The sequence below is a fragment of the Cyprinus carpio genome, chromosome A24, assembly GCF_018340385.1.
Source record: "Cyprinus carpio isolate SPL01 chromosome A24, ASM1834038v1, whole genome shotgun sequence".
Taxonomy (NCBI): Eukaryota; Metazoa; Chordata; class Actinopteri; order Cypriniformes; family Cyprinidae; genus Cyprinus; species Cyprinus carpio.
The window spans coordinates 21,494,343-21,509,754 of record NC_056595.1 but is presented as its reverse complement, the minus strand read 5'-3'; the positions used below and the strand labels follow the sequence as shown (position 1 = coordinate 21,509,754).

The 15,412-nt window shown below is 33.6% G+C and overlaps 1 protein-coding gene across 1 annotated transcript in view; it reads right to left on the bottom strand.

Moving 5' to 3' along the window:
- LOC109054079 (ST18 C2H2C-type zinc finger transcription factor) overlaps window positions 1-15,412 on the bottom strand; it is a 48,420-nt gene that overhangs the window by 9,470 nt on the left and 23,538 nt on the right. Inside the window, 7 exon segments of the mRNA XM_042714651.1 lie at window positions 156-401; window positions 3,543-3,730; window positions 6,286-6,488; window positions 6,798-6,890; window positions 7,974-8,064; window positions 9,570-9,704; window positions 11,660-12,364. Of these exon segments, the coding sequence (XP_042570585.1) occupies window positions 156-401; window positions 3,543-3,730; window positions 6,286-6,488; window positions 6,798-6,890; window positions 7,974-8,064; window positions 9,570-9,704; window positions 11,660-12,364 (1,661 nt within the window).

Sequence of the window (15,412 nt, the reverse complement as noted above, 5' to 3'; positions counted from 1 at the left end):
TACAATATTACCATTAATATATCAAATATAATCAAATAAATGTAGCATTGGTGAACATTAAAGACGTCTTTCAAAAACATAAAAAAATGTCATTGACCCAGACAATGATACATTAAGAAAAAACTAATTAGTGCTTCTAAGTGCTTCTATCTCACCTCTTTGTCTTGTTGCACAGGTGTTTTGCTGTAGTTCAGCGGCGTGTCCCAGGCGTCCTGTTCGTAGAGGACGCGGTAGATGGCTGGGGAGATCTGGAGACCCACTGCTTTGGCTAGAGAAGGTTCAGGTGGGGTGAAAAGGGCATCTCCTAATGCCGGCGTCACAGGAGAGTCCCTCGCCTTTTCTCTCCTTTTCTTCATACTTAAATCCAGCGTTCCATTCTCGTCTACTTCTATCAGCGAATCCTGAATAAAAAAGGAACATAAAAGCCATGTTGATAACCAACCTTTGATAACCAGAGCACTTTTCAAATGGAAAACAGTGTTTTGAACTTGTTTTCTGAACCAAAACCTAGAAAATCTACACTTCTATCATAATTAGGGTTAGACACTTGAATGAATCCCTAACTGTGAATGTTACAATTATGTGCATAACTTGTCCAACCTGATGTGTTACTGACACAACGATACCTCAAAATGTGTGGATTGATAGTGTGGCGAGTTTTTACTTTTCAATTTTTGTGTTGCAGACAATAAAATGGTAAAAAAAAAAAAAAAAAAAAAAAAACATTCTCAAATAGAAGAAAATATCAAAGGGACTTGGATGGAGTTTTTATTTATAATTTTTTTTTTCAAGAAATTAATACTATTATTCAGCAAGGGTATTAAATTGATGAAAAAAGATTACTATTTTCAAATAAATGTCGTTCTTTTGAACATTTTATTCATCAAAGAATCCTGAAAAAAAGAATCATGGTTTCTACAAAAGCACAACTGTTTTCAACACTGATATTAATAAGAAATATATCTTAAGCAGCAAATCAGCATATTCAAATGATTTCTGAAGGATCATGTGACACTGAAGACTGGAGTAATGATGCTGAAAATTTAGCTTTGCATCACAGAAATAAATTTAAAAATTAAATGTATTCAAATAGAAAAAAGTTATTTCAATTTGTAATATTATTTCATAATACGGAGCATAAGAGACAAATGTTAAAAACATTAAAAAATCTTCCCAAGCATGTTTTTCTTTTTTACTGTGAATGATTAAATTAAGTATTTGAATATTACATCATATATTATTTTCAGATGATTAATAATGTCAATTTCTATTAAATATATGTAGGTTTTCTAGTTGACAGACATAGACATGGTTTTTTTATTTATTCATTTTTCTTCCATTTTTTTTCCCCAGTGCCAGGTGGTTTTCTAGCTGTCAGCCAAAATGGTTTTAGGACACAATCATTAATGGTGAGTTAATATCATAACTTTTATCACCAACAGATGTGCTGATGTATGAATTTCTGTTACAGCGATGAGTTTTATAGAACTCGTTAACTGCTTAAAAACGTGACACACCAATTATTCCACACACATTTTGCACAGCAGCAAACAAAGGAGAGCTCTAATCACGATAATTCAGATTACAAACCAAATAAGGCTCTTTCTCGAACCAGCTAGAACCGACCAACAGCGCACCTATCCAGTTCATCCCTGCGCACGATGTGAGTTTTTCTCATCTGATGACATTCTCTCCAGCCTCAGAAACCAGTGAGGTGACATCTTTCTCCCACACTTCTATGAAACACTGCAAGACGATAAGCCGTATTCTTAGGGAAAAAAAACAAGCGACTTGGCACAAACAGGGAAATCGAGATACTTAACATGCATAAAGACATTTCGACGCAGATGACAGATCGACTAACACTGTTTTATTCATTCGCTCAGTTTGTACAGTATACCTGCTCTCTGCCCACTGAGTGCTGGGACTACGAGCGGCCTGTGTGGTGTGTAGGTGTGTGAAGCGTTTCATGCCATACTTCTGCGAGTTTCTCTCAGTTTTATCTCTCTGTGCCTAAGAACAAGACCTGCTTTGATTGAAGTTAACAAACTGTGTGATATGTACCAAATTATTATTAAACTATAGTTTTTTTATTATGTTAACATATAAGAAGAGTTTACATTATTCACATTAATTACATTATTTTTTATAAGAGCTTTTATAAGAATTTTTATATGCAAGTATTATTAATAAATAATATTTATGTATATAATTTAATTTAAATAATCATTTATATATTAAAAAAATATTAAAATAAATAAAAATTATTTTATATTTTAAAATTAAAAAAAAAAAAAAAGCCAGAAGACTTTTAATTTTTATATTTAATATTTAATACCTCATTTTTATCCCCCTTTACCCTTTTTTTCTGAGAGAAAATAAGAAATAATACAGGAAATGTTGCAGGCCAGATTCGAACTTGCTTTGCCCATAACCACTAGGCTATGACTCCAGCATGCTTTTTAAATAAATTTTTGACCTTTTTTCCCATTTTTATTAATATATGTGTATCAGCAGTTTGTTTTTCTATTAAAGGGGGGCTGAATATTCAAAAATATATAATATACTGTACATCAAATGTATCAAACTAGACTGATCAAACAATACATTATGTTTCTAATTATTACTAAAATACACAGCATTAGGATCCTGTTTTGTTCTTCTTATAAAATGCATTTTGATGAAATTACGAGTGCTTATATTTAATAAGAAGCTTGTATAGTTTCAGGAATGTATATTTATGATTATAATAGCTCACTTTTTTGCCATTATTCCACTTTTGTCTGCTAGAAAATAAGAATACAGGAAATGTCGTAAGCTGGACTCAAACATGCTTTGCCTATATGCACTATTTTTATGTTTTCAATTTTTTTAATTTATATATGCATATCAGTAGGTTGTTTTTCTATTAAAAACAAGGCTTAATAAAAGAGCATAACTGTATCATAACAACATATCCATTTTCACACTGCAACATACATAATCTAGACTTTCCTTATTTAATTGAAATAAAAGAGTGATGTCTATTAATCCACAACCAAGTGATATAATCCAACTTCTCATAGATCGTCTGTTAGAGATCAACGCCAAAGGATCTGTGCAAGCTTATCTAGGATAATATATTACTTAGCAAAATGTCTTCGACCATCTGCACTGAAAAAAAAAAAAAAACCTCTCTCCTGCAAACAAGAGAAAGACCCAGCATTACCATTAGCACAAGCAGAAATCAAATGCACAGCCACATGTTTTACAAAAAGCCTTATAATTGTCATAGAGAAGGAAGCTGTGATTGTATTCCTCCCAACTCTTTTTGATGTGATTACACAAATTCTCCTTTGTGTACATTAAAGCTTTAGGGGGCAGTGTGGGTAAATGAAAAAAAAAAAGCTCCTACTCTCTTGTTGTTTGTGCCACCAGAGGCAACACAGTTCTCTGTGCCAAAAAGTGTCTTTTGATGTTACTCCTCTTTTTCATACACAAATCACAGTTGTTTCAGAATGACCACATTAAATACCTTTTTCTGAGTGGTCTAATTTGATTACCTTTGTGGATGATGCCAGGGGCCGGCTGGGGGGCAGGGCCTCGCCGTTGTCTCGGCAACGGGTGGAGAGGTTGAGGATGGCTGCGGATGCGATGTTGGACTGGAGGGCGTTGCTATGGGCTTTATGGCGACTGGGGCTGTTGTCTCCGGCCATGATCATATGACCCAGAAAACAGGGGAACTGAGCGGCTGGAAATGGTAGGTACAGGTAGTACTCAGAAAAAGGTTAATCGAGGGAAGTGAAAACAGAGGAATCGATGAGGAGATTAAAAAAAAAAAAAACGTGATACATATTGTGACTTATTACTATAGCAAATGGCAAATAAGCAAAAAATACTAGATAAATCCCCTCTTGTCACCTTCTATCTAGGCAGAATCATTATTAAAAAATAAATTTTTTTATTATAGGGTTAGTTTTATAGATTATTATAATATTTTATTGTATTAATAAGCAAATGGCTTTCTACAATATTATTTAGTAACTATTATATTGTTTTTAATCCTAAACCGAAAAATTTACAATTAATATATATATATATATATCTAAATATATATAATATTATATATTAGGTTTAATTAGTTATGTATTTATATTTATATGTATCAATTATATATTTTATAAATATACATACATCATAATTTTTTTAAACTATAATAAAAATTATATATTTATTCATTAAAATAAAAACAAATTATAAATATAAAAAATACTATAAATAAATAAAAAAAATCATTAAATATAAAAAAAAATAAAAATAAAAAATTATTATAAACTATAAATATAAACACTAATTTGTAATTATACTATATATATTGCTCTTGTTTTAATAAAAAATTGAATACATCCATCAGCAATTGGTTTACCAAACCCTGATCGGAACAAAACCCATTCTAGCTTTGCGCCATCTCCCTTAATTTTCTGTTTTTAAAATTCCATGAGGACATTTGTTCCATTTTACAAAAATCTAAATCTTCACCTGTCAATTGGATCCATTTACCGACTATTGGTTTTAAAGCTGGTTTAATTTCCTCTTTAATCACTGATATTATGCATGCATCACTTCTCTACTGGCACTGTCCCCCTACTAACATTAAAACTGCTTGTTTTTAATAGCTATTCTTAAGAAACCTGGGAACACAAAAATTTTGAGCTAATTTTTCGACCTATTTCAAGACCGTTGATCCTGGAAAAAATTGTTTGCCATCATCAGCCCCGCGAACATCTCTCTTTGCAATAGGTTTATATGAGCAGTTTTACAATCATTTTTCGTGCTTTTCACAGTGTTGTTGAACTGCACTTGTAAAGATTTCTATCTACTGATTATTACTAGCGGCTGGTTGGGTCTTCTATCAATACTTATACTTTGTTCACCTTAGTGCAGCATTTTTGACACCATTTCACATAATACTTTTGAGCAGGGCTGGCATCTATTGGATTACTGGTATGGCTTTTTAAACATGGTTCTTATCTTACAGATGCATTCAATTTGTACAACTTAAACAGTTTAATCAAAACCCATTATGTTGTCACTGGTGGTTCCCCAGGGCTCTGTATAGGACCTATATTTATCTCTACCTATACAGCATTTTTAGGAAATATATATCCCTTTCATAATGCTGACGACACCCAACGGTTACCTGTCTTCTAAACCTTTCTCAAGTTTCCCTCTTCTGCTCTTGGTTGAGTGCCTAAGTGAATTAAATATATATTTTTACAATTGAACAGCCAGCAAAACAGAAATTCTTCTTGTTGGTTCAAAAAAATACAATAAGTAAGTCGAATATTTCTTCTCTGGAAATAAAAATAATTGTTCTGTTCCTCTATCGACATCAGTCAAAAAGCTTTAGGTGTCATTTTGTTTGACACAACTTGTCTTTTGAATTCACATAAATAGTGTTACCCAGTTCGCTGCATTTTTCCATATTCGCAATATAAGTCGTCCCTCTGCGCCCTGTCCTTGTCACTCAGGAGTACTGCTACGCTTGTGCATTCTCTGTAACATCAAGAATCGACTATTGTAATGCTGCTAGTTTTTATGGGCTTCCTTCCAAATCTCTATAATTACAGTTATAGTAACAGAATGCTGCAGCTCGAGTCCATTACCAAAACTTCCACTTTTGAACACATTTCTCCTGTTTTACAGAACGCTGCATTGGCCTCCCGGTTTAAAATTCCGTGTGGGTTAAAATTTTACTTTTAACTTACAAAGCAACTTACACAATTTGGCTCCTTCATATCTCCATGATTTCGTTCATATACACACTCCTTCCCGCACTTCATAAGATCTGCTTCTGCACTTACACTTGTGTTCAGCCACGCAAGCTCGGACAACTACTGGGGTCACGAGTCACTCTCTTCCTGTAGAATTGCGCAAACAGTTCTAGTCTCTCACTCGTCTTAAAACATATCTGTTTAGGCAGGCTTTTTTGTGAATACTGGTTTGATTGAGTATGTCTTTTTTTTTTTTTTAATGATATATACATAACAAATCTTATTCATTTCAGTCTATGCTATTTCTATGCTATTCCATTCTATTTATTATAATACTAAACCAAATCACTTTTATTGCACAAACAAAACAATTTAAATTAAATAAACCAAACAACACAAACTCTGGTAGGGCATTCTAGGGGATTATGAGCCTAAATCTGATGCGCAAACAGTTGCTTGCCTAAAGTCACACTGAGCACTGAAAACAACTGGCGTGCATGCTGGGTAACCTTTGATTTGAGACAAAACAGACACTCACCATCAGGAAAGTGAGAAGATTCGTGACACTGGTCGGATGCCATCTGAGCCTGCTTGCCAAAGACCTGAGCGTCAAAACTGGCGTACGCAAAGTGGCCTTTAGTGTACTTTGTCTATGTCGCCATGCCATGCGGCAACGCTGCCATAGGATGTGCAAATCTGTACGTGAAGTCAAACTTCTTCATGTTTCCTAAAGGTCTGAATAGAAGAGAAGAAAAACATCAAGACTTCAGAATTGCATTAATGTTTTTTAAAACATTAAAACATGTTTCTATTGCTTCTTATTCTTTAGCATAAGAAAAGACTAAACACTACATCTTTAATAAACCAGTCCCAACCAAATTAATTTATTTATCTATTTAATGTAAAGCTCCAAAAGAATGAACAGGTCAGATGCCTATTATTATCTTTCAGAAAGAATACTTATTAACTTATTTTCAACCTGCTTGATTGTAAAGGAATCAAAGCTGCATAAGACACTGCTGCTTCTAGATGAGTGTTCCTTACCTCGTGATCCTCTCTGCCATCTGTCTGCACTTTGCAGGATCCTCCTGCGGTTTGGAGATCTTTTCTGCAGCAACCATCCAGCATCATAAAATACTTTAAAAAAAAAGACCATCAGAAGTTAGTCTCCTCCTTGATTTTAATTGAATTTGGGTGCACTGAAGTAATTGTACAATTAAAAAGAATCCAATAGCTCCTATGCAACAAACATCACAGTGTTTTATAGACTAGTTAAGTGTCATTGGATTTTTCCTGATAAAGTGAAACTTCATGATTCTTTTTAAGCAAATATAACTGCAAGTTTTGGGTCAAACTGCAGATGTTGTCAACTGCAATAGTTATTTTAAACCACTCATCATTTCAATTTCCCCAATTTCACCTCCCCGCTGTGAACTATCTATGCAAATCTGCTTACAATGAGCAAGGAGGATTGTAAAGAAATTAATAGTGTAATTTAATTTATTGTTGAGTAAATCCATAAAAAAGCTTTTGTTACTTGAACTTTAACTGAAATAAATATAAAAAATATATACTTTATATATATACATACATACACTTTATATTATATATATAAATCAGCTAGGTCAGCCAAGGTGACATAACTCATTTTCATTTAGTGTAACTTGATCTACTAAAATAACTAAAACCGAAAATAATAATAATAATAAAAATGTAAAAAAAAACTATGGAAACTCATTTCTGCCATGGAATTAAAATTAAAAAAAAAAAAAAAAAAAAAAGGTAATACAACTTTTTATCTCACAATACAGACTTTGCTTCTTGCAATTCTGAGGAAAAAAATGTCAGAATTGTGAGATATAAACACAGAATTCTGAGTTACAAACCCAAAGTTTATATATATTTTTTTCTTCTCAGAATGGCAAGAAACAAATTCTGAATTGTGAGGTAAAAAGTCACAATTAAATTTTTTCTTTTATTCCATGGCAAAAACCGGCTTCCATAAAGAACTATATGATCATATAAAAAAAAAAAAAAAAAAAAAAGTACAAAAAAATTTACAAAATTAAAATTAAATAAATAATAAAAAAAAGACAAATATGCATAGCAAAATTACTAAAACTTTAAATAAAAATTAAAACAGTAAACATAAAAATAAAAACGAATTCACAATATTAATAAACACTCTGATAATATAAATAACCAGCTGTTTTCATTGACCTTCTATGCGTGCTACGGTTACTGTTGACATGACCTCTTCCTGTACAGCCAGGTGTCGGACACTTGAGGACGTTTTCATGCATGGCGAGGACTGTAAGAAACAACAGAATAATGTTTAACAAAAGAACAGCTGTACAATAAGAAAGGACTTTTCATTAAATAAACAGTAATTCAGCATTTTGTGGTATTCACTTCTATTGCAGCTCTTTCAACTTTTAATGCTAAATAAAGTTTCCCATGCCATTCTTTGCAACGTAAAATGTTCTCTCCCTTCAAATATGAACATGCAAAAACATCATGACTACAAAAGCATTTTGATTACACACACACATATATTGTTGAAGTACTATCCTTAGTAACTTTTCAGTCTGTTCATAATTAGTTTGGAGGATGTGCTCATCTATTTAGGCTGTATGCGCGGGTCCTTTGATTTGCAAAATGCTGCTTCTGGTTTATGAGTACATGCTTTCATATTGGAGGGAAAAAAAGGGAAAAAAAACTTAATTACATTTTCTGTTCCTTTTGTCACATCACTGTTTAATGGCGAATGTTTGTTGTGCTACTCTCAAATGGAGAAAACAGCAAGTGAAAAGTTGTTTCCAGAATGCATTTTTAATTTGCCTACCACAGGAAATCAAACCTCGCTTGTTTTGATGACTAAAAAATATTTCTTTAAAAAAAAAAAAAAAGATTTTTTTTTTTTTTTTAACTTTCAGCTTGGTGCAACATCACATGGTTTCTACTGGAAAGCTCAAGATAAGGAATAAATACATGAAATGCATCCATGTAAATTACATATTACATGCTTCACATCTGTGATTTTCTTTTTTTAATTAGAATTATTTTTGACTAATTGAAATCTTAAAAAATGACACCTCAGATTGTTTAAACTGTTTATCGTATTTAATTGATTTAATGATTAATTTAATGATTTATGTAATCAGTCTTTTCATCATTTTATCACATCTGCTGTTATAAACAGTGGTATCTATCTATCTATCTATCTATCTATCTATCTATCTATCTATCTATCTATCTATCTATCTATCTATCTATCTATCTATCTATCTATCTATCTATCTATCTATCTATCTATCTATCTATCTATCTTCATTAAAATATGAAGTCTGGCCAGTCCAAATTATTGAAATTCTGGCAAATGTAACACTTCAGAACCTCTACAATTAAGGGGCTAAAATAAAAATGTAAATTAAAATTACAAAAAGTTCAAGCTAAAATATTTAAATATAACATTTAAAAATGTTCTTAAAAATGTACAAATCTTGCATTTTCTATCAACCGAAATAACTGTTCGATATTTTTGTAGCATGCATTTCAATTGAATACACGTGATGTAATGTCTCTATGCAGAAATGCACTGAATATAATAGAGGCTGGTTAGTTAAGCAATCACCATGTTATCTTTTGTCCCTCAGTATCTGTACAACTAAACCTCGATTATTAATATGGCATGAATATTTATGGGCTGAAAATGATCACTAATTGTATTTGTTCTGTTTGTATTGTACTGCTGTGAAGGGGGGAAATGTGTCTAATGTCTTCAGGAAGTGATGCGTAACATGAGAACAGACTCACTCTCTGGGGGCACTCTGACTTTGTGGGGACATCCTGATAGACTCCGGTGATGAGGGTAGAGGCCTGTCACATGACCCGTCCCATCACAGCCCGGGGTCGGACATTTGATGTCTTTCTTTTCTGTCCGAGGGGAATCTGTAACACACACACACAAACAAACAGTAAAAACAGTGCTCTTCAAGAACGTATAGTTATAGTTGATTCCATCTTGTCACGTTCCTCTCCCTGTAAGCTGAAGCGTGTCCTCTAACAGCATGCTGGGTATGTATGTATTCATCCGTGACATTAGTTAAGGCTGCGGTTTCTTAGCGCTGATCCACAGAGAGATTATTTTCAGAGATTACCCATTAAACAGCAGTCAACGCAAGAATCAAAGTGCTTAAAGCTCACATCAGAGATACTTTACTAGGATTTATGACTTAATTTATGCTCATGGTAAAATATCTGGCTGATACTGATAAAAATCCAGAGTCTCATGTTACAGAGATGTCATCAGAATTTTTTTTCTTTTTGTAGGCCTACTTGTATTTTTTTTTTCTATAAAACATGTTGGTTGTTTACTATTAAATATTTTGTTGGCAAAATGTTTAAGCACTTAAGAGGATTTAATTTATCTATCCCTCTGGGCTAGAATCTCTCTATGCATCTTTCTTTTTATGTGTTGATACTGCAAAATTATTGCAAAAACGCATATAGATCTAAACAGTGTGCCAATTACAGTGACCTTAGGGGGGGTCAGAGCACATGAGGTGTGGTTTTTATCGAATTAATTACATAATGTCCTGATTAATTAACTGAATTAATCTCATTAATAAGATTAATTAATCGGCACATCATTTGCTGATTCATTAAAGATAATTAAGTCATTATTGTGTTAGGCTAAATTACAAAAGCACTGAATAGACATTCAAAGTTTAAAAAAATTAAATATTGAAATACGAAATTATTTTAAGGAAGAAAGAAACTATACTCTAAATATGAACATAAAAGCGCCAGTAGGTGATGGCAAATGCTGTGAGTGAGTCATTCAGTCATTCATTCAACTGATTCGTTCAAACGGCTGATTGATTCAGAAAAGAAGCAAGTGACTGTCTTTATGAATGGCTCACTGAATCATTGGCTCATTCAATTCATTCAAAAACGTGGGTTCATTCCTATTCTTCAACCGCTCAGGTAATGTCAGTATAAACCATTTCAGGGGCTGCCAAAATTACAGTTTAATTTAAAATTAGTCAGAGCTACAGAAATGCATCTTAAAATTTAATGCTTTAATTATGCATAGGCTACTCGCACCCTGGATCTAAAGAGGTTTTTTACAGACCAAATAGGCTACAAGAAAATAAATGGTGACACTTTACAATAAGATCCCATTAGTTAACATTTATAAACAAGTGGAACCGTATTGTAAAGTGTTCCCAAAGAATCAAAGGGGTTTTAATGACATTATAGGCTACTTTCATTTGGAGTGAATCAGCGAATCAGAAACATGTAGCCCTACAGCTCAGCTGAATTACTCTGAGTCGGTTCTTTTTAGTGAATCTGAAACATACAGCGCGACCAGTGTAGTCCAATTCCAGAATGAATGACTCTAATGAGCCGGTTCTTTTTAGTGAGTCAAACACATTCATCAAGCTCAGCATAGTGCGAATCCTGTTTGAATGACTCTTATGAGTCATTTTAGTGAATCAAAAGCAAACAGTGCAAACACTGTAGTCCGATTTGCAAACAAATGACTCTTAAAAGTTAGTTCTTTTAGTGAATCAAACACATGGAGTTACTGATTGGTTGTTCATATGACAACATGTATTTAAAGATAATTAAATTTAGTTAATTAACAAAATACATTACTAAATTTTCTTGGTTATTTATGCCTCTAAAGTCTAATTCTTTGTTTTAAAAGTTTTTATTATTGAAATCATCTCTTCATTTGGCAATGGAATTGCATTTCTTTATTCTAAATATTAATTTCCCTTAATACTGAAAGAATTGTAAATGAAACCATTGAGGAACCAGAATTTTTTTCAGAATTCAAACTATTAAAAATCACAGAAGATGTGACGAAGCTCTGGTGAATCTGTCGTGAATCTCACCTTTGCTGCTGTGGTACATGGTCCGAGCGTCTATCTCCAGCATCCTCTGCTGCCTCCGTTCCTGGTTCATCTGCTCCAGGAGGAAGCGGTCCATGTCTTTGTAGGCACTGTGGAGGACCTGTCTATGTTCAGACTGCAGCACCATGGCCTGCTCCAGAAGACTGAGGTTTAGTCGGGCCCTATCCAGCTCCAGACGTCTGGCCAACAGACCTGGGCCCCAAACACCTCCTCGCTCCTCCATCCTGGGCGTCTGGAGCTCCTCCTCACTGTCGCTGAACTCTCTTGCAGAGCCATACTCCTCCATCAAGATTCCTGCACTGTTTCTGTTCATGTAAGCAGAGAGGGCATCTTTGTGCAGCTGCTGTCCAATTCGGAGTCTCTTCATAAGAGTATCATCTGCAGGTGGACTGGGGCTGTGATGGATCCCATTGACCTTTGTTAGGGACGGAGGAGCGCTCCATTCTTCTTCATCTCCCTCTGTGTCTGGAGACAGGTGATAACTGGCTCTGATCTCCTCCTGGTTTTTGTCTTCAAAGTCCTGGTTGTGTTCCTCCTCCTCCTCTTGCTCATTCTGGTGTTCAGATATCCGAGCCGCAAGGTCTGGCGAACCTTCACTCATTCGTTCTGACCATGACAACAAGTGGTGAGACTTTGCGTTGTGATAGATAGTGTCTTCCAAAACATCACCACCGCTGAGGTCCTCATCTGAGACACAGAAGAACGGACTGGGTTTTTATTTGATAGATCATCAGCGAGAGCTCATTACATGATTGTGTTAGGAGGGAAAACACTAACAAGATGGTTTTCAGAGCCAAGTTTTGACAAACATGACAACTTAAGAAAAACATGAAGGTTGAATAGAGTTGAATAAAATTATTAAATTAACTGAAAAAATTATATAAATTGGAAAATTCTAAATGAAAAATATTGTGAATAAAACATGACTTAAAAAATGTAAAGGGAAGCACAAAATATGACAAACCTTAATAAATAAGAGAAAGATATTTAAAAATGATACAAATGGGAAAATAAAAAAGTAGAACATTTTGCATTTTGTTAAGAGTTTTACATGTATCCCAAGTGCATAACAATATTTTAGTTTAAAACGCCATCTAGTCTCCATCCAAACTTCAGAATATTAACTGAAATATATACATAACTTGACCTTAAAAATAAATAACATAAAATGTATACATAGTTATAAATAAATAAACATTTCCCCTTCTAATTTAATCTTCCATCTGTTCGATTTATGTAACTGTATTTTTTTAAATGCAACTTGCTAAAAATGATACATGTACTGAAAATATTTTATTTTTCCCACATCCACAATGGATAAGACTACATGATATAAAGCTGTAAACGCTAATCAGAAAGAAGCATGATTTGCTATACTACTGTACCACTTCTGATAAATCCATAAAGCTTATTTGACTAGGGTTTATAGGGTGAATAATTCCTTTTTTGACAAATCACAGTCCTTTTATCCCTTAAAATCACCTTTAAAGGACTCACTGGAATCGCAACAGACCCGATTATATTAAGTAATCGAGTCAATGTTTAACAAAAGAAACTATTAGCTGGATTGATTTACAATCCACTACTGATCTCTCTGAAACTTACCCGCCGAGGTTAAAGCTCTTTGGGCACTATAGGGTTTAAAGTTCAAAATACAGCATAAGCACGAGATACATCTATCCTCTTAGACAGCCTTATGCCACCCTCCAAACCATATGCAATCACTGAGTTGATTAGATATTAGAGCATTTTGGCTGCCGTCACATGTGGTTTCAGGGGCTTCTAATGGGATCATACTGCCTTAACAAACAGTTGCTAGTCTTAAAGAGCATATAAAGTAGTCCTGCTTTTAATCCCCCCCAAAAACATCCCTAAATGGGGGATAGAGAGCTCAGTGGCATTTACAATCTCACCCGTCTCTTGCCAAAAATGGAAACCAGGCTTTGAGGGGTTAGAATGTGCTTGCCGATGCGTTCATAACATGCCAAACTCCGGCATAATGTCGCAGAGGTCTACTTTGGCGCTGTAAGAATGCGAAGGCATAACGCTAGCACACAACCTAAATTTTGATTCTGTTTTGTGCAGATAATTATAGTTTTTATGCACGCTGCTTGAGGAAAGGGTGGTTAATCTCGTCCGTTTTTATTTTTGGAATTGCGAATGTTACGGCGCTGATTCTTGAGAGATGAAACGTGTCCCACACTTTTAAGTCAAGATTGATGTTAATCAGTGTTCAAAAAGTGTTGTAAAAAAGTAAATGATCCATTTCATCTTAGTTATATAAAAATGTCACCAAACCACTCAGTACTTATCATATAAATTAAAAAATATATAACCAACATGTAAATATATTTACAAAATGTATATTTATTCAAAAATACACATACACTGTAAAAAAATTTTTTTGTAATTTTTCAACATTCTTAAATAAAGATCCATTTACTCTGAAGCAAAATTACTTAATATATTCAGTATTGTTTTCTGAAAAATGTACCAAAATTAAGTGAGTTTATGTTTAATATAAAAAAAATCTGCTAAAAATAAATGAAAATAATCTTGTTTCCCTTTGAATTACGTTTATTTTTTTATTACCCTACTGATAGATTTTTTTTTAAGCATAAACTTGATAATTTTTTCAGAAAACAAGACTTAATATCTTAAGTGATTTTCCTTCTCAAGTCAATTTATCTTTATTTAAGTATTTTTAGATATTTGTACTGGAAAACAAGGCAAAAATATTACGCAAGATTTTTATATTTTATACACCTTATTGACCACACAGCTTTCAAATTGTTTATGAAAATATGAATAAAATCAGGCTAGTCTTCATCCTGAATGTTTTATTTTTCCACATGCTATTTTAGCAACTCCAGAAAAACAAAATAGCTACAAAACATCTGACTAAATGTGAATATTTTGGCAACACCATCAGATTTTCCATGAGATGCCGCTGACATTTCAAAAGACGGAGCTGAAAATCAGTTTGAAACTATCCTGTAGTCTCAATATGCTTTTAATCATAGTTAAATGCTCCATTTATTATAAATATCCAAAATGACAGTACTTATTTTGTTTGTATCTGACGGTATTGACCTAAACAGAGCGATAGGGAAGGAAATTTTTATTATAATTTCTTTTTTTGTAAAAATTTAGAAGAAATGAGAGGTGGCACCAAAACATGAACATACTGAGCAGATTTAACTTTAAAGTTTAATATTTTTAATTTCTGATCTCAAGAATCAAGCAGGAAAACAAAGCATCTGGAGCCTAAAGCAAATGGATTCCACAGCGAATGCACTTAAAAGCGTCCGATTTTCCTGATTTTGTCGCTTTTATCAGCAGTTTGAGGTGTGAAAACCCAAAGCGGTCCAGCGCAGATGAAAAGTTCGCCAGTTATGCTAAGACACAATTAACAGAGCAGATGATTAGGAGTTCTCTGCCATCCAGATGGAGATACAGCCCTGACCAAAAAAAAAAAAAAAAAAAAAACAGAACAGTGCGAAAAAAAAAGACTGGAGCGAACAAGGGCGAAAAATGCTTGGATGCAGAGAGTGGTTTGTGTTTTGGAACAGGTGAATGGTTTATACTCCAGAATAACCATTACCATTGTGTGTATGGAGACCAGAAGCTTGGCTGGAGTCACACACACACACACACACACACACACACACACACACACACACACACACACACACACACACACACACACATAACAACACCAAATGGAAGCCTTAC